Here is a 22537-nt window from a genome sequence, read left to right on the forward strand (position 1 = left end):
TTACATTGAGGGAATCTTGAGTCTAATTCAAATGTGCATATAACTAGTTTTTCTCCTCTTCTTCCAGAAATTCATTTAGAGTAGAATTTCTCAAAGTTCATTTGCACTTGCACATCAAAAAAACGGAGAAAACATTTCGTGCATCTTCAGTGTTGACACAGTAAATCGAAACCAAAGGAATTACCACTGAAGATTTCTTAATTCCCAATCACAAGGACAATGTTCCAAGAGGGATATTTTGAAATAAAGAAAACCCGATTGGAATTTAATGTTTTGTCAGTTCTTGGCACATTGGTTGTCTCAGACTTGAAGAAACTTTCAGATCATATTTCTTTGAAATAGTTCATTTTCTTGCATTTTTGTCTGAAATACATGTGTCTTTGGCCTCCTTTTGCAAGACATTTTTAATAGTCATGTTATAAAAGTGCCAACAACAATAATAATCAAAATTGGATTAACCTCAGCATGATTGGATTTATTGTGGAAGCTTTACTGAGCTTGACAGACTGTATGAAGTTACTCAATATTTTATTTCATTTTACCTTAAGATATTTGTTGTCTCACCCTGTTCATGGCATGGCTCAATAACTAAATTGTGGCCACAAGTTGCACTTATTGGATACATGTAAATGCTAAAAAATATAGTGTTATGGTGGCATAAAGAGAAAGGATAACTGAGTCATTAATACCATTTTTAGCTACCTATTTCTAACTTTAACTACCATAAGCTACTACTGATATTGAATTTATTGAACAGAGCATGAGCATTTATTCCTCATGAAATAAACAGTACATTTTGAAGAGGGTAAATCTCACTTCAAAACTTATTGGCAGCGGTCTCAGATCAAATCTCATCTCGTTTGGCCTTACTGAAGTAATGTGCTGCAGCTATGTAGGCGAAGTTTGTTAAAAGTTGCTCAAAATGGCAGCAACATTGAAATAATTTGTCTAATAAAGCAGCTTTAATAGAGGTTTAAAAGTTGAAGCTAATGGTTTCGTTATTAGCAAATCACTTACCGGTGCTTCAGAAGGTAGTTTTAAACATTTAATAAGGACATTTGTTCCCAGGTTTGGAAAATCTCGCTATATTATGAGTCATTAACTTGTTCTAACTGCTTTTCGTCTTCGAGTTTCCAACTAATTTACTTAAAAGGCCAGTAAAGTTGGAGCAATAGTGGTGTAAAAATTAGTTTTAAAAGCTTTCAGCCATGTAAGGTTTTGATGTCATCCTCATTTGCTCTTGTGGCCTTTGACCGAGTCCAGTCATGACTCAGCTCTTACATGAACTATCAAACTCCTCTTCCAGCTCCTCCCGCTGTGACCGTAGTAACGAGCCTGGAAATGTGCGAAGACATTCCCACCCTTCCCCTTTACTGGGCTGTTTTTGTGAATCGCCATGGTGATAATCTCAACCTCCCCCCCCCCCCCCCCCCCCCCCCCCCCCTGCACAGACACACAAACTCCAACCCCTTCACACAAACCCAAATACGGCCATGTTTGTAGGGCAAGATGGCAAGATGGAGGGCAGTGCGGTGGAAGATGGAGAGCAGGAAGGGGAAAGTTGAGAGAAGCAAGATAAGAGATGAGCTAAGAAAAAATTAAAAAGAGGAAGAAATGAATGACAGATTCTTGGGGGACAGAGTCAATAGGAATTTAGATAGGGAACAAGGGATGGCTTTACCAGCAGAGGAATTTCTTTCTTGCTGATATCCCGTAACGGGACTGGTGGGATTAGAAGAGGAGGCTGTTCTCGCCAGTCACAATGAGCACACCAGACGTTTCCCCAACCAACTGAATGAACATTGTGATTCACGCGATAAACTCTGCGCGCTATCAAACTACGGCCACCAGTCGTTTTGTATTAACCAGAACTGGGTTACATAATATCTTAAGTCCTTTCAACTGCTTTAGCAAGATAAGATTCTGGTTGACTTAAACAAATTGAATAGACGCCTACCCAAGCGATTTGTGAACACTTTTGCCAACCTTTGCTTTCTTCACATTGTACCACACTTGGCTGGGCTTTAAATGGTTTTAGGAGGAATGGCACTTCTTTTACAGAGTTTATAGAACTTAAAAAAGTTTTCTGAGTTCTTAGGGATGATGCTGAAAGCGAGAATCGCATCCAGCATGCTCATCAGCAGTTCATTTATGATGGAAAACAACAGTAATGGGAAGACTGGTGTTAAATTAGTAAACTGAAACAACAGTGTAAGATTCTGTTTTCACTTGTTTTTTTTGTTATTATATTAAGGCATCTAAGGTAGCTGCAAAGTTAAACACACAATCTTTTGGTGTAGACATGGCCTTGGTCAATCTGTATCTATGTCTCATTCCATCTGCTTTATCTCTGTTTGCCTCTTTGTTAGCCTTACTCTTCCTCCGTCACTCTCACTCTCTTCAACCTCCTCTGCTGTCTGTCAGACAGTGGATTTGCCTTCCACTGTGTCTGCCAGTCTGCAGTCACTCTCTCGACATTTTTTCATTTATTTTTTTTTTGGCTGAGCAGGGTCGAATGGGGTCAGGGTTCTGAGAAACGCATCCCCCATAATCCACCACCGCCTGGCCTGGTCGCTGTGCTGCCTGCTGCACAGACAGGCTTATATGAACACGCGTACGTACACATGCAAATACTCATTTTTGGAAATTCACAGCGACTTTGTGCATCACTTGGCAGCTGACCCTCTCATCTCTCCTCTCTTTGAGAGCTCGAGTGGACCAGGTGTCGGCTTCTCTATGTTTACGTTTACATGGAACCGCAAAACTTGATTATTCTGAGAAATTGGCTTATTACAAGAAGCTTGAGAATGCATTTGCATGTGTTTATAGTGCAGCTTAATAATTTTAGTTTCATCATAAGTTGGATTCCACTTTGGATATGTGATCTTTATTATTATTATTATTATTGCTTCCCTCAGAGTTGCATTTTCTGCAGTTTTTGACATGCACACGCACACTCTCTAAAACCTTGTTATTCAAATGGGATTTTTCCAATCCCCCACCCTGAATAGGAAAACTACATTTCTCATTCACTTGAAGTCCTTAAATCAAGTTACTGGAGGAAAACAAAACAATAATACCCAAGGTTCATATTTGCATGTCTGTCTCTTCCTCTCTGTTTTGGCATTTGATTTTTGAATTTAATTTTTTTCTCTATCCTGCCCTTATTTGCTCTCTCTCTGAGTCCACTTCTCCATTTCTGTTGGCCAGTCTTTCTGTCCGTTCCTCCCTTTCTAATCCCCTACATAAACGATCAGCACTATGGCCATGAGAACCAAACCTTCACCATGACAACCACAATTTCAGGCATGTCCCAACAACTTCTTCACTATGCCTGGGTGTGTGTGTGTGTGTGTGTGTGTGTGTGTGTGTGTGTGTGTGTGTGTGTGTGTGTGTGTGTGTGTGTGTGTGTGTGTGTGTGTGTGTGTGTGTGTGTGTGTGTGTGTGTGTGTGTGTGTGTGTGTGTGTGTGTGTGTGTGTGTGTGTGTGTGTGTGTGTGTGTGTGTGTGTGTGTGTGTGTGTGTGTGTGTGTGTAGCCCAGCTGTTGAGCAGATGGAATGCTCACTATGCAGCAGATGATAATAGTGTGGAATCCAAGGTCTGTGCCCCTCTCCACCTCCATTTTCCTCTTTCCTCTGTCTCAACTCTCTCCACTCCTTCAACTCTTTGCCTCGCTTTTCCCTACCAGATGAGTGTCCCTCACTTTGCCTTTGTTCTCCCTGATTAGAGGCTTCTAAAGATGGGTATCATATCTCACTTTGTTCCTTTGGAGCGACACACTACACGCACCCTGTGGCCCAGTATGTGTGTGGAGAGGGGGCTGAGTGAACAACCGTTGCCACATTTTTCGCATTTTTTTCTTCAGGCCTTAAAGGTCTTTTTCTGTCCCAGTGCAGACAGACTGTGTCTAAGAACCACAAGCCGTCATGCAGGAGGAATGCAACCTCCTCAATGTCAAAGAGACTACTGACTTATTGAAGCACTTTGTGCAAGTGACATAACTCACTTTTAAGTGTGCGACTTTAGGAAAAAAAAAAGAAAGTTTTAAACATTTCTTGAGGAGGGCTGCAGGTACGAGAATCAGACAGCTGAGAAAGGAATGAAACGGACAGAGACGGGATGAATTTTTGAGAATGAGTGCCTTCTAATAACCCAGTGTGTCTTCCCCTTCTTTGTTCCACTAGGTAATGATGTGAAGAAGTTATGTCAGGTGTTTTGGAGGTTCAAGGGGTGATCAAAAGGTTCAGAGACTGCGCCTATAGAAATAAAAAAATCTGTACCTAATTTAAATTTGGCCACCATCCTCATGAAAGTAGTCCTCTTCTGCAGCGATAGAGTGCTCCGCAAAGCTAGTAAAACTCCCTGGAAGTCCTGTTATGCAAACATGTCAAGCATCGTCTGCAATGAGCGTTGAATCTCCTAAACTGTGTCAAAACAGCAACCCTTCAACTTGAACGTCGTTTTTGGGGAAGAGGAAGAAGTCACAAGGAACCAAATCTGGCAACTAGAGCAGATGGAGAGCGATTGTTTTGTTGTTGTGGCCAAAAAAAACTGTAAGTTCAGTAGAACTCTGCCTTGATAGTCCGACCCTCGGGAGCCAACTCCTGTTGCACAACTATGGTAATGTGGAAGAAAACGACTTGCTCCTGATGCGTTTTGGAAACTGCAGGCTCTTCCACTGTGAAAACTGCTGTTTCTTGTCTGGATGGTACCTGCAGGCCCACTTCTTATGACCAGTGATGATCCTTAACATGAGACTTGGCATATCCCAGCTGCTGACTGACACAGAATGTAATGTTTGCAGTCGAGGAAAAAAATTGCAAGTGGGCACCTACCAATGGTCACAGAAAGTCACATTACGCAGTCCCTTCTGCTGATAGCACTGCAACATATGCTCTCCTGACTAGAGATAGTTACTCCTTGTTTTACATGTGTGACTGTGATGCACTCCACACATGAACGGTATTGGAACTTTTTGATTACCCATCCTAAAAGAACCATTCACTTTCCCTTAAAGCAGTTTTAGTTTTCTCTGTTTGAAAACTTTAGTGGGTGAGATAAACAAGAAGTTGAAATAATCTGGTGACTTCATATAGAGCAAACAAAAAAAGTCAAGCTTGCAAATGTTTTAAGATAACTCTATGAAGTTTTTATTGCGTAGTGTGCATTGCTAACTGTACGCTGAAAATAAAAGTAATGTTTTATGGAAACCGCAGAACATTTTTCACGTAAAGGAGTTGTTATACGTATGGAAAAACACACATAACACCACTGTACGGAGACACAACCCTTTTAGCTATTTTAGCTTAGCATAAAGACTAGAAGCAGGAGAAGCTACTAGCTTTTTCATAATTTGTTAAGTTTACAGGCCAAATATAGGAGACTTTAAGAAGTAAACAATTATGTTGGGCCTTTCATCAGACTGAAGTGACTAAAAAAACTTTATCAGAAACAAAGATCCATCCATCCATCCATCCATCCATCCATCCATCCATCCATCCATCCATCCATCCATCCATCCATCCATCCATCCATCCATCCATCCATCCATCCATCCATCCATCCATCCATCCTCCCTCCCTCCCTCCCTCCCTCCCTCCCTCTTCCGCTTATCTGGGGCCGGGCCTGGAAAGTTTACCTTTAAAAGAAAAAGAAACATTTTTAGCTTACTTCTTCTACTAAAGAATGTGAAGATGCTTTGAACAAATGTTACAGTGATCCCCACCTCAGGCCTGCTGGATTGCAGATGTTTTGAACATTTGTTAACACAAGATTATAAAAAGAAAACTCCTCTGTTGAAATTGATGTTTTTGAAGGAGAATGTTCCTAAACATGTATCATATTTTGTCCTTTAGCTTGAAGTAGTGAATGACTTTAGGTGGCTGAATTCATTAGGCATCTCATTTTATATATAATAAAAAATGCGTTGATTGGATGTTTAAGTTCAAAAGTAAGTCATGCATTTTGTAGTAACCACATAAGTCATGGGGAAATGACAATTTGTCAAGTGGCCATAGAAACAAAGTTGAAATGATTAAAACTGATGATGAACAATAATCTAACAATTTTTTTTCTTTTTTTTTTTTTACATTTTTGGGTGACTCTTGTGTTTCTATGTTGGGGAACATTAAAGACAAACTCTTCAGTGGAAATATACAGTGAGGGAAATACTGCAAGAACCAGCGGCTCATCATCCCACTGCACACGGCAATGAATAAACCCAGGATTCCAGTATATTTCCAGTATAATTCCAGTATACTTTTGTGACTTTTCGTAAAGCCGGCCTAGATTTGTCAGGAGTGAGTCACACTATAGCTACTACCACATTGAGATCAGCGGTACGCATCTGCTCTGCGCGTTCTGATGATGTCACAAAAGTTTGTGTAATCCTCGCCTCACATCCTCTTAAGCCTTCTCCTCCCTCTCTCCTTTCATCCCTCCCTTTCTCCTCCTCTCTGCTGATCCCTGGCTCGCTCTTTGTCTCTCAATTTCCTTGTGTTTTCGTACCTAATCTCTTACCCAGACTCCTCTTGCTTGTCCTCTTTCTCTCTCTCTCTCTCTCTGCACTCTGTCCTTCACCGTCTCTCTTTCTTCCTCTAAATTCCCCTCTCGCCTGGTTTTGGCTGCTGCCGCTGCCTCCCCTCCCCACCTCACCTCTACCTCCCCGTTCTCCCTCATTCCTCCTCTTTTCCTGCTGTCCGTTGCGCTCCCTCGCTCCGTCTGGCTGTCCTCAGTAATCAAACACAGGCGGTCAGACACAGACAGGATGTGAGGTCAGACGAGGAGAGGAAGTAAGGGTGCGTGGGCCGCACGAAAACAGAATAGCTGAGGACATGGGGGACGGTGGGGACATATTAGTGGAGTGGATTAACACTGGGAAGAGGCTCAGTTTCTGCTGCAGCCGTCAGCATCGACTCTTTGTGGTTGATCTCTATATTAAACACTTAAGCAGCTGGACAACCACAGCGAGTCATAACAGTCAGCGGTGAGGTAGAACCGTCGTGTTTTTCGAACTTTAATACCACTTCCCTGAAATATTAAATAGGTCTGTCTGTTATCAGAAGCTAAACTTGTGGGTTTTTTTCCCTCCACCATTCTCGAAACATTCTGTATTATTCCGCCTACAACTGAAAAGGCCTTGACTTATTGTACATGCTGTAGCCACTCAGTTTCTGGTCATTCAAACCTCAGCAGTTTTCCTTCAAGTTCTGCCTCATCCCCAGTGAAGTCATGAGTGACGGGTTGAAATACATACAGCCTGAATAATAAATACAAACATCCGTTTCTGGGCGTTTTTTTGCCCACTGTGGACTCATTTTTCTCTGCAGTGTAATGACCCACACCTCTGTGGAAACAGCACAAACATGACTAGGAGGAGTGGGAAGTCAAACATGCCTTTTTGTGTAGTGCAATAAAGTTAGGATACCATAAATAATAAAATAGAGAAAAACATAAGTTTACAAGGTACGTCTTCAAATTTCAGGCTTTGATTTGGTTGAGCTTTCAGGCGGAATGATGAGGTAGTTGAAGAACTGTCAGAGAATTGATATGGATGATTTTGTTTTATTTTTTACAGTTTCTGGATCTGATAAATGCTTTAATATTGATAGTTTTGTTTAAATATAGCATGCCACTGGAGTTTAAGATTATGTCGGACATATTTACAGATAAGACAGCGATTAGAATATCAGTGCTATTAAATACTTATTCTTCAGTAGAAGAAATCCCTTAAGCAGTAAAACAGAAGTGGATGTTAAGTTTTATGTATTTTTGACAAAAATGAAAATGAAGGGCATTTAAAGCATCTATTCATTGAAATAAACGTAACACATATAGCCTGTCTTATTATTTCAGGATAACTTTTGTTGTGGGTTTTGTTTTTCTTACCTTTTTTTGACGAGACAACACTGAATTGTAAACCTTTTCAACACATTTCATTGCTGTTAACAGATGCAGTTTGCTCACGGAAGATGTTTCAGAATGAGGCTTGCTGATAAACTGAATTATTAAAGTTGAGAATCTATCACTGATTTATTTGTATTCACTCCATTTACTCCAGTGGAGACTAAATAACTAAAAAGACAGGTACAAAGAGAGGATATCTCAATGGATATTCACCTTGATTTTTTTACTGAACGCCATCAGCTAAATTGATGATGTAGAGGAACTCGCCCTCTCCTCTTCTGAGGGCTCTTAATTTCACTAAACAAGTAGCTACAGGACCGCAGCATTAAGCAGGCTGCTCTCTCCTTTTTTTTTTTCTTTACTCAGCTGTGATGAATGGGTGGAATAAGCTGGGTCAGCCTGTTATTTGACAGAGTGGTTCATGTCTAGAGCTATGAGTCCGCTTTTTATTCCATAAAAGAGAAAAAGTCCAGTTTTGTCCAAGTGGATGAAAGAGGACAAGTGTATGTATTAAAAAAAAGGAGGGAAAAAAAAGGGGAGCGCTAATGAGCCAATGTGTCGAGCAGTGATGCAGAATGTGTACTTCACCTGTTGAACTCTTCCAGCACTGCCAGCACACACACAGTAGCTTAACTCCCCCCCTCCTATTGCCCATCACCAATCTCCTGTAACCTGATACTGAGACATACATACACACGCACACACACACACACAGTCTGCCTTTTTTCTTTTTTTTGGCTGTTGCTTTTTCTATTCTAGCACACTCACACACAGGGAGGTCAAATTGAGGTTGTGCTTCCATGACATCACTGTTGCCATGACTCATAGTGCCCCCAGGCACAGTAAGGCCCTCTGCTCCATAGAACCTGTCAGAGGCACCGACAGCACCCATACAGGGTGGCTGTGGCTCAGGTGGTGGAGCAGGTTGTCTACTAATCTCAGGTTTGATCCCCGGTTCCTTCGTCTCCCTGTGCCGTAGTGTCTTTGGGCAAGACGCTGAAGTTGTACCAAAGTTGCCTCTGATGGCAAAGAAGCGGCGTGGTTATGTGTGTGACTGGACGTCATTCATATCTCTAAGAACACCAAGAAGTTCGTGTGCGTCTATGTACTTTATTTTCCAATGAGTTTTGGTTAATTTTGGTGTCCCAATGCCTACGTAAATGTGCATTCACTCGGAAAAATAATAAAACTACTTCAACTTGCATGGAAAACACGTCACATTTTCAAGCAAGAATTAATCTCCGTTATGAGCAAATATTTCCTTTATTGGCCAATATCAATGATGATCAATATCGTGCATGCTTATATATTATATATGAAAGTCTAGCACTGACTGAGGATAGACCAATATGGGTTTTTAGATTGATACCGATTATTGGTAATCAAGAAATGCCGATAACTAATATTTGGACCCAATTTGTATTAGCTGTAATATTTTAGCACCATGTGATAACAAGAAATCTGTCATTCACAACTAGGCTTCTTCATTAGTAAGGGTGACTATAACTGAAAATGTAAAACTGAAATATATAACAGATACGGTTGTGAGATCGACTGAGAAATTGATCTGTTGGTCTTCTGCAGTTTTGCTGCTGTTCTTCTCTGTTTTATCAATCTTTAACAGTTCTATAACTTTTATAGCCACTAAGGTCCATAACTGAAAGCATTATTAATTTTCCAGACTATATTGTGGTTTAATTTGTTGTTGCCTTCAAACTTAGCCATTAGCCATTAGCATTGCCTTAGCCCATGTAAGAGTAGCTAACTTTCTGGTTTTTGGCAATGGTTTTTGTTTCTTTTTCAGTTTTTGCAATCTCTGCGTGAGAGAAATTTCTGAGACCATGAACCATTATATTATAGCAATCATTACTGCATCAGTCATTTGTCATTAGCAATACCAATACCTATACCAATTTCAGAAAGAATGCCAAATATCGGCCTTGAGTCAGAGCGATTTTTGGCCTGCCCCTACTTTTAATCACAATCCTTTGCGTGTGTGTGTATATATATCTGCATTAACGTCCAGCCATATGTGCAGCTGTTTGTGCCTCCTCAGTTGTGTAACACAGTAGTCTGATATCGGTTTTGTATTTCAGACCAGATTCACACGTGTGCGTCCTGTGTGATTTCGAACGGTTAGACTCAGATGGAGAAAGCAGCTCTCCTCTGGTCGGAAAATCCTCAACTTTGGGGATCTCACACACACACACACGGGGGAGAAGGAAAGACTTCCATTACCCACACATGTGCTCACTCATTCACTTATGCTCGCCCTCATAACAACCTCCAGCGTCCACTAAATCACCTTTAGACATGTGACAGTGGGCCAGTCCTGTGCATGTGTTTATACCATATGTGTGTGTGTGTGTGTGTGTGTGTGTGAACCCTTACAATCTCACTCAGAGGGGCTTTCCTGTAATCTCATGACGCAATCAGTCGGTGGAGCAAAAAGAAAAGCCCTGCTCATAACACATTACGATACTTTTATGCTTTTATGTTGCCTTTATGGCTTTATGGGCTGCAGCTGTTTCTCCTATCAACTGTTGTTTTGATTGCTGTTTTTCAGTTAAGCAGTTGATATTTTTCTACAAAATGTCAGGAAGTAATGTCTTTCACTCTCCCCTCGAGCCCAAAGTGACAGCTTCATATATTTGGTGTCCTATTTCTCCAATTTCATAAAGAGGAACAAAAACAATTTGGGTATTATGGCTTAATACAAACCTTAAATGAAAAACTGATTGTCAAAATAGCTCTGAATTAATTTCCTGAACTAATTGTGGGTCTGTAAAACTCTATGGTGCATGATAATAAGCCACAACGCTTTTTCTCTCTACTCTGTGATTAAGTGTGTATAATAATTACATCCCCAGTGTTCGAAGAAGTTTTATTTAATCATATTTGCTGTAATTGACAGCTATATTTAGTTGAATATACTGTCTGAATGTTTTAAAAAAAACCACTCAGTTAAATGGTTCTGGGGCAGATAATTAAATCTGGACTTTCTTTGTTGGCGTGTGCTCTTAGAAGATATAGCAAAACATCACAGCTGCCCTCATTACATACATATGGCTTCGTATTCAGCCTAATGTCACACATAATGAGCTGTGCTGCAGGTCTACAACAGCAGCTGACGTCAGATGTTTCTGTGAATAATTATTCACAGGTGTCGCGACAATTGATTGAAAATGGTACATAATAGTGATGAGGATAATGGTTTCTATGAGCTAATGGCTCCAAAGATAATCAACAGTTTCCATGTACATGAGCAGACTAGTCACTGTGGAATATGAGTCATATTTTATTTAGTTGTTCGTGATCCCCATTTTAGTCGCTCTAGGTCAGGAATTCGTGACTAATGCTTTTTCTGTAGAACGCTGGATAATTTAGTGTGTGTTTTTTTTTTTTTTTGCCATGTTCATCATGACTTGATGAGATGAAATAGGCAGTTGTTCAGGAAAACAAGTGTTGCATCACTCACCAAGAGACAACATGCTTTCTAAAGAATCTAGGTCTGTTTTTGCTCTATTTTTGGGCTATTCTTGTTCTATTTTCACAGATGACTGAATTACAAGTTGGACAGAATATGTTCATGGACAATATTGGAGTTGATTTAGGGAAGCGAAAATGCATTTTTGCTGAGTTTTTCAGCCGTGCAACTTCCTCAATCTAGACGCAAACTTTGGCTGCCCTTGGATAATAATGAACCGTAGATTTCCAGATATCCCAAGAACATGGCCTGTGGGAAATGAAAATCTTCGTCATGTCAATCAACAGCCGCGTTTTCTACACCGCTGCCAAAATTGCTAATGTGCGTCTGTTTTGTAACTTGGGGATGGTGAAATGATCTTTTCCTTCTTTTCAGTTTTAATTAAAAAGTAGTCGGAATCATATTCAGAAATCTAGAAACTGTACAGACAGATTGCAATTATGGCGCGACATTTGGCACAAGTGTCTTCAGAACTTTACCCCACGTGTTACACAAACACAGTTTCTCTTCTTTGCTGGAAATATATTCTCTTATTTATTTATTCCTCCGTCTCTGTCTCCTCAGATCATGATTCAGAGGGGAAGCGTGTTCAAGACATGCTGTCTACAATCGACAAACCACAGGTTGGTATGCGTACCTCTTCCCACAATTGCACACACACTTCTAACCACTATCATCAATCACCTCCTTGTCTGATGCAGTCATAGCTGGCATGAGTATTAATGACTTTTCCACATTTTTATCTTGTCTCTGTTATTCCCAAGAAAGCCAAATTTGCACACTAACTGTAATAACTGCTGAGACTTGTCTCTGCAGTGTATCTCTTCCTCATTTTTTTTTAAAGGTTACAGATTATCTAAGTTGTGCTCGCTGTGGCCACACGAGGGCAGCATCTGCTCACCCATCTCCTTTACTTCCCACTGAGCCTCCATCAGATGGAAAACGCTGTAAACACGCTAACAGCTTTTTTTATTTTCTTTCCTTCCCTTCCCCAAGGGGAATGTGGATGAATGAGCGGGTGCCATGCAGACATGGTTTGGCAGCAAGGAATTGCTCGCTTCCAGTTTGAAGCAGTTTGATCAGCAGGCTGGGCAATTGGACCATTTAACATCTGCGAGGAGTTAAAACAGATAGTGATAGTGGAGTAATGAAAGATGCGGGAAATGTAGTGTAAAAGGAGGTGCGGCTGCTGAGAAATGCGTGAAAGACAGCTGAAACTGATTAACGGCGGCAATTTATCTGCTCACATAACCTTGGATGATCTCTAAACTGATTATATCTGAGACCGAGATGAAATACAAAGCGGAAGGAAAGCAGGTGTAGAGCAATTCAGAGGTTTCCTTGTGTCATTGATTGCTGTTTTGTCTCATAAACTGCAGATGTGATGCACCGTGGCTGTCTATTACCGTAATGCATTTATAAAGAAGGCACTAGTTTGAATCAAGTGCGTGTAAAGAGGACAGACGGACAGCAAATGTGCTCCTCGATGGATTTCAGCTGTGCGATGGAAGGTGTTGCACAGGAAGAGCTTTTATGAAAAAAACATTAAAAAATGTTCACAGTATTGTATGCTCTTATAGCAATAAATTTCATCTGTTTCAGCTCAGTTGAAATATGGGAGTAGATGGGGGAGTGAGAGAGAGATAAACAAAGAAAAGGAATAATTTGCCTCAACACATTTTGCCTCAAATGACCTGCGTGCACGGAAAAGCACAAACTACATTTACATGCACGTGAAGTTTATCGGCCGTATTCACAGTTGCGCCACTCCATTGCTTGTTAATCATTAATATTCAGAATTTTATACGGCAGAGGATATGACTGATTGATTTCTAAAGACACCTTCGCCAAATTACATTATGTTTCATCAAAAGCAATTTCCCAAACTGATCACTTTGTATAAATCTCACAAACAGCTGTGGTGGGCATTCCACTTATGTAGGAGGGTATGAAGTAAATAAACTGTGGGTCGAATAAGAAACAAACATTTGTCACCATGAATACTGGGAAAAGTTTTGCTCATTCAGCTCACGAGAAAACCGTGCAGAGAGTTTGTGCCGTTTACTTAGAAATGTCTACATTCCCAAAACACAGAGGTATTGTGTAAAAAAGACTTGTCAAATATACAAATGTAACTGTTCTCTTTTTGTAGCTAGAGGTTGTTATGCACAGCTAGGCAACTATTAGGGAATTAGCAAGAATAAGCATGGTGGCATGTAAATGCAGGCAAACTGAACGCGTAAGAGGGTTCAGATCTGGTTTCTTTATGCTTACATGCAAGCTATGTCTGTGCTTTATATCCTCCCATGCAATTAGAATAACGGCTTACTTCAACTTTTAACTTTTCTCTGGTATTGCATACCTTTCCTTTTATTGCCTTTCGCTTTGCACTACATCTGCCCTGAATGCATACTTCTGCATGCAGTATGTATACAATCGGTACATACTATTTCATCGTTATACTTTCCTTGCAGTCTGCTGTACGTAATGAGCTGTCATCTGTCTGCGTGCTCTCGACAGCCCCAGCTTGTTTATACTCGCATGAGGCACTGTGATATATGTGACGTTTTGTTCTGCTATGCAAAGGATTGTGGGTCAGAATGGCCAGAATAGCCTAATGGCTTGCACACTGCACATTCTGACAGGATGTAATAAGAAATGTTACATTTGACATATTGGGATACACTAAATCTTTTTGGAGCATAAAATTGTACGTGTATTTGAATGCACCCAGTGTTCTTGCACATTAATTGTAGATGCGTAAATCATTATTATGTGCAAGTAATGACATTTTATTAACTTCCTGTGTTCATATAAGCAAAAAGATTAATAGGATTAGAGTGGAAAAGTGGACTTAAAGGTAATACATTTAATCAGACGCACAGGTGTTCTCATCCAGTTTATGATGTCGTAAAAGCGGATAACTGCAATCAGGATTCTTGACAAATGACGTGACAAATGATGTTTGCTTTCTTTCCTCATAAACCGTTTCGCCTTGGTTGTGGTTTGCGTTGTGGTTAACATCAGGACACATATTCAGTGGATATTGGGTCTAAAAATTATTATTTTATTATTTAGTTTAGCCTTTTTAATATATCTCATAGTTTTTTTACCTTATATTTATTCGTAGCATTTTATAATATTGCCTTTATTTCTGCCCTGTGAATGGATGTGAGAAACGTCAGTTCGTTTTAATGTGTATTGCATACATTACTGAATGACAGTAAAGCTGAAGTTGAAGTAAAAAGACAACGGATTGTGTTAAATCCTACCAAACTGGTTAACCCCACCATTTGCAGCAACTAAAACTTACAGTCTATCAACATGTTAGCACTTGTACCCAGACACAGGCTTCTTTTTTGGATTTGTTCATTTAAATTTTCCTTGTTACTGGTGTTAATGTGTCTTGAGTTTGAAAGAACAGCTAAATCTGAAGTTATGGTTTCACTAACACATTGTTTTTCACTAATGCACATGTACATACATAAAGAGTAAAAAAAAAAAACAGCACTCATGCACATTCAAAACTAATGCAAAAGCACATTTGATTGAACAATTTTATCTATTCAGAGAGGTAAATAACAAAATTAAATGCAGGAGTATATGGTGAAATAGAATAGAAAGGAACATTTAGGAATAGAAAAACAGGTTTGAATGAATCGTCCTGTACAGGTCACACTACACATGTGGGTAAAAACTGGAAATTGTGAATTGTTCTCGCTTTAATTGTGTGCATAACTCGTAGTATTTGTGCTTCTTTGCGTCTTCCAGGTGTCTAATGTTCAGGCAAGAGCTGCACGGCTATCCTGGGCCCCCCCAGCAGGGCTGGTGAACAGGCATAGTAACGGAATGCCTGTGTCCTGCTCCTTTGAGGTCTCCCTCTCGGATAAGGGGCGAGACGGAAAGTATCGTGTTGTATACAGGTTAGACATGTCCTCCAGGATGATGGGATACAGCATAAGCCCATTCAAAGTGCACTAGTGTGACGTTTGTGTTTTTCCTGTGTGTGTTTCAGCGGGGAAGAATTGGAGTACCATCTGAAAGACCTAAGGCCAGCGACAGACTACCACGTACGGTAGGGAAGCTTTTGTAATTTAAATTCAGGCTTCACTTGTTGCAGGAACAGGAATCCTCTGAATGTTGCTTAAAAACACTTTAAACATGCGTGGTGTCTTCTTTTTTCTTTTGTCAGGGTGTCAGCAATGTACAACTCGGTTCGAGGCTCGTGTTCGGAGGCCGGTTCATTCACCACACACTGCGGCGTCCCTGACGTCCCGTTAACCCCAAAGCTCTCCAACCGCACAAAGAGCACCCTCACCCTACAGTGGAAGGTACAGACACAGACATCTTCATGTCCAAATACTCCTGATGAATAATCAATGTTTTTGTTGTTTTCGGAGCTTTACATCAAACATGATGTGTTTGGAAACTGTTAAAAAAAAAAAAAAAAAAGCTGATCATTATTTCTGTTTTACAAGTTTCTGACTCTGATAAAAGCTGTCATTTTGGCATTTTTAAAAAGAAAACATGCCTTTTGAACCGTGTTTCTGAGGGTTAAATTAAATTGTACTAGTTTATCAGGAGCGAGAAAATCAACGGTTCGCGTCCTGGCGTCTTTCTGTGTGGAGTTTGCACATTCCCCCTGTGCATGTGTGGATTTTCTCTGTATACTCTAGCTTCCTTTCACAGTCCAAAAACATACCGAGGTTAACTGGTGATTCTAAATTGTCCGTAGGTGTGAATGTAATGTGCTTCTTTGTCTCCCTAAGTCAGCTGGGATAGGCTCCAGCCCCCTTGCAAACCTAATGAGGATTAAGCGTTGCATAGATAATGGATGGATAGTTTATCAGGAAGATACTCCAACTATTTTCACTGCAATAAATGTCACAGTGTTTTAATGATATGGTGTTATAATCAGATTTGAAGCTGTATAAGTCTATCTAATCTGTCAAAAGACTGACAAATTGTTAAACTTAGATCCTATGTCTTTTCCAATGAGTCCACATCTACCAAATATTAGCAGGAAAAATAAAACTTTTCTTGCTTCACCTGGTTTACCTCCTGGTTTGACTTTACCAGCCCTGCAGCACCTCGTAGACATTCTTGCATTGTTGCACAGTACCTTCCGGGTGCGTCCCTGTATCCTCCCTGACCTTCTCTTTTTAGTGAGTAATTCTGATCCATTCGCACTGTCACTGGTAAAGAGTGACATCAATCACCCAGACAAGATATGAGGCCAATCATAGAAACACAGCAGGCAGTTTGTCCATCTTATTGCCACAGTCTTTTATCCTGGGCTAATCTCTCAATCTCTCTCTTGTCTCTTGTCTGTCTCATGCGGTCCATTTCCTCCATCATCCTCAGCCCCCAGGCGACAACGGATCCAAAATCACAAACTACCTTCTCGAGTGGGATGAGGTAAGTCTGTCTGTCTTTCGCTGTCATCCGTCATACTTTGCTCTCACCTCAAAAAAGCACTTGCAGATGTCGCCACAAGGATGTGAACACTCACTTCCTTGAGACAAGGCGTAATAAGATTGTGAATTATGCATTTCAGATCAATAGCTGCTTCCAGTCATACTTTGTCACTTTGTCAGACTATTCTTTCTCCATTCTTAAAATTATATCGCAATTAAGCTAATCAATCGTGTTCTTGTCTTTCTTTCTTTTTCCTTTTTCCGCCCTCTTCTTTCCTCTGCAGGGAAAGAAGAACAGTGTTTTCAGAAAATGTTACTTTGGGAGCCAGAGACACTGTAAGCTGACACGACTGTTCCCCGCCTGTGGCTACACGTTCAGAGTGGCTGCCCACAACGACATCGGCACAAGGTAGCGTTTCTGAATACACAAACACATATGGAATATATTCACACTGTGAGAAATGCATTTGTGCGCACATCCTCGTAAATCCAGCAGCACGGAAGGCAGGTGTCAGGGCTTTTTTTTTTTTCCACCACCCATGATGGCAGACGGAGACACAAACATGCACCAACCAACCTGGAGCGATTATTCTGCATGTGACATGAGCCCTTTTCCCCTCTTTCCCATTTTCCCTCCATTTCTCCTCTCTCCTCTTTGTCATTATGGCGGGGAGCATCTCGCCTGCAGTCGTTAGGGTGACAAGGGGAAGGGAGGAGGTGATTCAGGGGAGCGAGAGCGAGGGGGATATTAGCTGTGTGGATGAACTCAAAGCGGCCTGAACACATCCTTCAGCTCGCTTCACATTTGAAGTCATGGCCACACAAGCATAGTCAGCACACACACACACGAGCCCTCCGTCTTTTTCGCCAGCAATCACCTGCAACCCCACATGCATCCCTTCACTCCCGTCAAATGAGCACTTTCAGCTGTCTCTTTTGTTAAAAAATGGTCTCTGCCGCGTTTGTGATTCACGACACACACACACACACAGCATCTCCTGCCTCCTGCACAAGTCAGTCATTCGCTTCAGCATTTTAAATGAAAACATGAAATGTGAGTGAAATGGGAATGTGTTTTTTTTGTGCAGTGGCTTCAGTACAGAGGTGGTGTTTTACACCATGGGCACTCTGCCCGCTCTGCCTCTGGCACCGCGGCTGGTCAGGGCAGGGGTGTCCTGGGTGACCCTGGAGTGGGGGCGTCCCGAGGGCAGCCCCAGCGAGGAGCAACTCAAATACACACTCGAGATCCAGGAGGACAACAGCGTGAGTGCCGCACGCTCACATTTAAAGCACTTATTTTCCTCACAGACCTCACAGAATTGAAAGTGGAAGGTACCACACCTTATCTAGCCTTTTTTTTTATTAGATTGTGTCCACTTCATGTGTCTATATTCATGTGTCTATATCTGGGCTCTGTCATTTTACTGCAGCTGTCAGTCAATTGAATCCCCCAGGTAGTAATAATAAAAGAGAAAATGGAAAATTCTCAGTCAGAAAGCAATACATTTTGAAAAGCATTATGAGCAAATATTGAAAAGTACATCAATAATCCACTGAAAAGAGACTGGGTAAATGCATTACAGATATTACAGCTATAGATCTCATAATACAGAAGCATAAATAGAAACATACCTGCACGTATGCTTCAGCGTATATTGCACAGTCTTTTTCTTTCCTTCGCAAACGTTATATCTATATGTAAATGTAAAGTCGTCAAAAAGAAAAGGCAGCATCTATTGCATCCATATACTCCGAAATGTAATTTAATGTAAATTCACGCTGTAAGAAATAACCCTGACACACACGTTGACACTCAGGCCACTGACAGTTTTATCTCCCACAGGGAACAGACTTTCATCCAAAGTACACTGGAGAAAACTTGACCTGTACTGTACAAGGCCTGAAGAGGAGCACACAGTATAAATTCAGGGTAAGTGACGGTGTGACGTGGATGTAAAAGTTTGTATTTGTGCACATCAGCGATGTATTTGTGTAATCAGAAAGTTGGTGGAGATAGAAAATGATTTAATGCTAACTTTTTTAAAACTTTTTTTATAATTATTCTTTAATGGAATAGTTTGACTTTTTTTAAATAGCTGGATGATAAGGTTGATGCTGTATTCCATGTTTCATACTTGTGTTGTTGTATAGATAAAACAAGCAAGATAGAACACTTTAAAGCCGGAGTAGGCAGGTTTGATTGGTGCCATTTGGCAAAAACGTCAACTAACCTCTCAGCGTATTGTAGTTTCGGCAGCCTTACATTAAACTGTACTTTCTGTGAATCCTCTTGGCTCTGTTGTTAGGTTTTAAAAAATGTAGCCTGCGATAGGAGGCTTTGGCCAATCACAGGACTTTTTTTTTTTTTTTTTAACCAGATCAGGAGAGGTAGTATTGTGGTGATATAATGAGTTAGCTTTTTCCAGATGAAACACCAAAATGTTGCACTACTAAATGTGTTTTTGCAAGTTAGACAGTGTGCAGGAGTCTGTTTGGCACTCTTGGACACGCTCATCTGTCGCCGATGCACCTGCCTCAAGAGTTTCTTTGTCTTAAATTGCAGCACAGCACAGAGGCCAAAACAGAGGATTTTCACGCAGGAAAGCAGAGTTTGAATCCTGTGTAAAGCCACAAATGACTGGCAACATTTTGCATGTTTCAAATGCATGCGTATTCTCATGCTTGTCTGGTTGGAGGGGCTTAGCACAGAAAGGAGAAATGGAAAAGCTGCAGTAGGAGGGCTCTGTTTTCAAATTATGACAAGTTTTGTTTTGTTCTTTCTGGGATTTTTTTTTTCCTTTTTTATTTTATTTTGCTTTTTCCAGATATCTGCCTGTTTCAGCTATAATTAATATACAGACAAAGAATTAAGCAAAAACAAAATACAGAAAAATTGCTCAAATCTGCACAGTGTGGGATTGAAAGTAGACTAAAGCTAAACTTTGAAAGCATTACTTCTATTGTGAAAACAGAGCTTGTTTAGTTTCAGATATGAAGTGCATCTTGTAACGCTTAAGTCATCCTGTGTGTTGAGTCTGCACTCTTTTCCTCGGGCTTCTTACTTGATCAATCTAAAATCCATTTTGGTTAAGAAAAAAAATGTTTCCAAGGATACAAACCCATCCAAGTGCCTTTCAGTGATAAATCACCATCCATGAGTCAAGGAAGAAATACGGCATTTTGACACCAGAGAATTGGCTGCAGTTTAATCAGTACTGGATCAAGGTGATTCATGAGCCATTTATCACTGTCCCGCTCTGCTAAAACCATGATCATAACTGTTCTTAATGTGAGGACAGTGCGAGACAAAATGTACCCACAGCAGCAGATCTCTGTAAATGTGTTTGCATTGGTATTATGGTGCAATCATGTCAAGCAAGACCTTACACACACAACACTGTCAGATGGAGCTTCAGATGCTCGAAGACACAAACACACACGATCGCACACGGTCTGTATTCTTTTTTGTTGTTCATGCCGAGTGAACATCTGAGAGCAAAGCAAATTGATTGTCCATTGGCTGGGGTAATGGAGGGAGTAAACTGCTGAGAAATGATGACAGAGAAGCCAGGAGAAACCACAGATGAAGCAGCTGAGAGTACTAGCTCCTATTAATCAGGACAATTACTGCACTTTTCTGATAGATTCCTCGGTGTGTTCTCTTCTCGCCTTATTTCTTCCAAGTCCCCTGCTGCTGCTTCTTACCATCCTTCCTTTGTGACATCCTTTCCCCACCTTCTCCCCCCTCCCTGACCTTGGTTACTTTTGTCGCGTGGTGTGCCTGTCTTTAACCCTCCATCCTGTGTGTTTGCCTCCCTGCAGCTCATAGCATCAAACATGGAGGGAAAGAGCAGTCCCAGTGAAGTGTTGGTGTGCACCACCAATCCAGACAAACCAGGCCCTCCATCGACCCCCTGTGTTACCGGAGCGACACCCTACGGATTTACTGTCACATGGGGTAAAGAGACACAATATTTAAATTCGCACGTGCTTACATCTTCTATGATTAAAATATGCAAATAATATCCAAAAAGATCAATGCTTTTTGTTTATTCTGAGAATTTTAAGAAATACACTTATATGGTTACATGGTGAAACCAACAAGACAGCAAACGTGACACACATCTCAGTCACTATTTAGCTTTAGACACATTCCAGTTTTGACGATGAAAATACAGAAATTGTAAAAACAGGAAGAATTGTCGGACTTTGAAGTGTTCAAGTGGTGTCCAGCTGTGGTGACCAGTTCTTGAACTCAACATTTTGCTAAATCTAAGCTTAAAAATTGTGATGTTTCATTAAAACCGCTTCATTTTTTAAGAATTTTCCTAAAATAATTCGCATGCATGAGCCAGATTCTGTAAAAAAAAAAAAAAAAAAAGACTACCAACTACTAAAAGCTCTGACTGCAACCAATAGCAAAACTGACAAAATTTCAGGGGATATTTGGCTGAACTGCAGGTAGTGTTTGCACAAAACAAATAGGAGACAAGTATGGTAGTAAATAAAAAATACATTTATTTTATTTATTTATTTCATTCATTAAAAACGATACAACACAGCATCTGTTCAATGAATGAAAAGGAGCAGAGAGAAGCTAAGCTAAGCTACATTAATATGTATATATATATATATATATATATATATATATATATATATATACCATTTTGTATAATTTTTTCTAGTATTAGTATCACCTGCAACTGGAAAAATGCTGCACGTGTTCATTTTTGTTTCTTTGTATTAAACTAACCTAACAGTTCAGTTTAATTATGTTTTACGGCATTATACCTTTGTGATGCTGCATGCTTTTTGAGTTTTCTCCACTTCTATCCGTGGTTGTGTCGTTTCCATAGAGGTGCAAAACTTTATATTGCAGTAAAAAACAAAACACAAGCCCACAGTGACTTAAAATGTGACAGGAGTAAATAAAATGCCCAGATACTTCTTGAGGTTCGGAGATTTAAAACGGTCATTTTCTAATTGTAGATACTGATATAATATGTATAAACTGAGGCACAGCCAAGAGCATTCTTTTCAGGAGTGTTCATCGACACATTCTCCACATAAATCAAGTGCATTATTTCACCGTTATGCCTGAAAGATTTCTGTAATATTGTATCCATACAAATGAAAACAGTTTCCTATTACATCTTCATTGCTGCTCGAACATTTAGAGCAAAGCAATTTGATAATGATGATTTTTATGCAAAAAACGATTTGCTACAGCTGGTTTATGAGTCATTGTGAAATGTTTTCCATGTTTATGAGGATGCTACATTGACTTACTAATGCGTGATGTACGCATTATTTATAGATATTGTGCTGATAGACTGGGTACTTTACGTCACTGAAATCACACCATTACCATTAATACCCATGTTTCAGATATTCTCACACGTAGCCTCCTGAGAATGTTTTTTGTGCCATATCATCCCTAATTAAAACCAGCTGATCAATTTCCTCTAACAGATCCTCCCCAGGATAATGGAGGCTCGGAGGCGCTTACATACCTGCTGGAGATCTCGGAGGGCTGCTCTGAAGGTACCAGTGTGTTTCAGTCCATCCATCCAAGCAACGGCACATTCAGCTCATTCAAACGGCTTGTTCTAAATCCATCACCTTATAACATGAAGCCCGAAACGTCCCATCCGTCCTCTCAGGCCTGTGCTCGTTCCTTTTATGTATCTATTTTACTCATTTACTCTCCTCAGAGGGAAAGCGGCCA

At 40.4% G+C, this 22537-nt stretch overlaps 1 protein-coding gene across 1 annotated transcript in view; it reads left to right on the forward strand.

Annotated features, from left to right (window-relative positions):
* fndc3ba (fibronectin type III domain containing 3Ba) overlaps positions 1–22537 on the forward strand; it is a 109494-nt gene that overhangs the window by 60031 nt on the left and 26926 nt on the right. The window contains exons 8-17 of the mRNA XM_022223052.2: positions 11957–12015; positions 15164–15315; positions 15408–15467; positions 15585–15723; positions 16757–16810; positions 17094–17218; positions 17898–18072; positions 18653–18739; positions 20632–20767; positions 22282–22353. Coding sequence (XP_022078744.2) covers positions 11957–12015; positions 15164–15315; positions 15408–15467; positions 15585–15723; positions 16757–16810; positions 17094–17218; positions 17898–18072; positions 18653–18739; positions 20632–20767; positions 22282–22353 — 1059 coding nt within the window. The remainder of the gene's footprint in view (positions 1–11956; positions 12016–15163; positions 15316–15407; positions 15468–15584; positions 15724–16756; positions 16811–17093; positions 17219–17897; positions 18073–18652; positions 18740–20631; positions 20768–22281; positions 22354–22537) is intronic.

The sequence above is a fragment of the Acanthochromis polyacanthus genome, chromosome 1, assembly GCF_021347895.1.
Source record: "Acanthochromis polyacanthus isolate Apoly-LR-REF ecotype Palm Island chromosome 1, KAUST_Apoly_ChrSc, whole genome shotgun sequence".
In the NCBI taxonomy this organism is placed as follows: domain Eukaryota; kingdom Metazoa; phylum Chordata; class Actinopteri; family Pomacentridae; genus Acanthochromis; species Acanthochromis polyacanthus.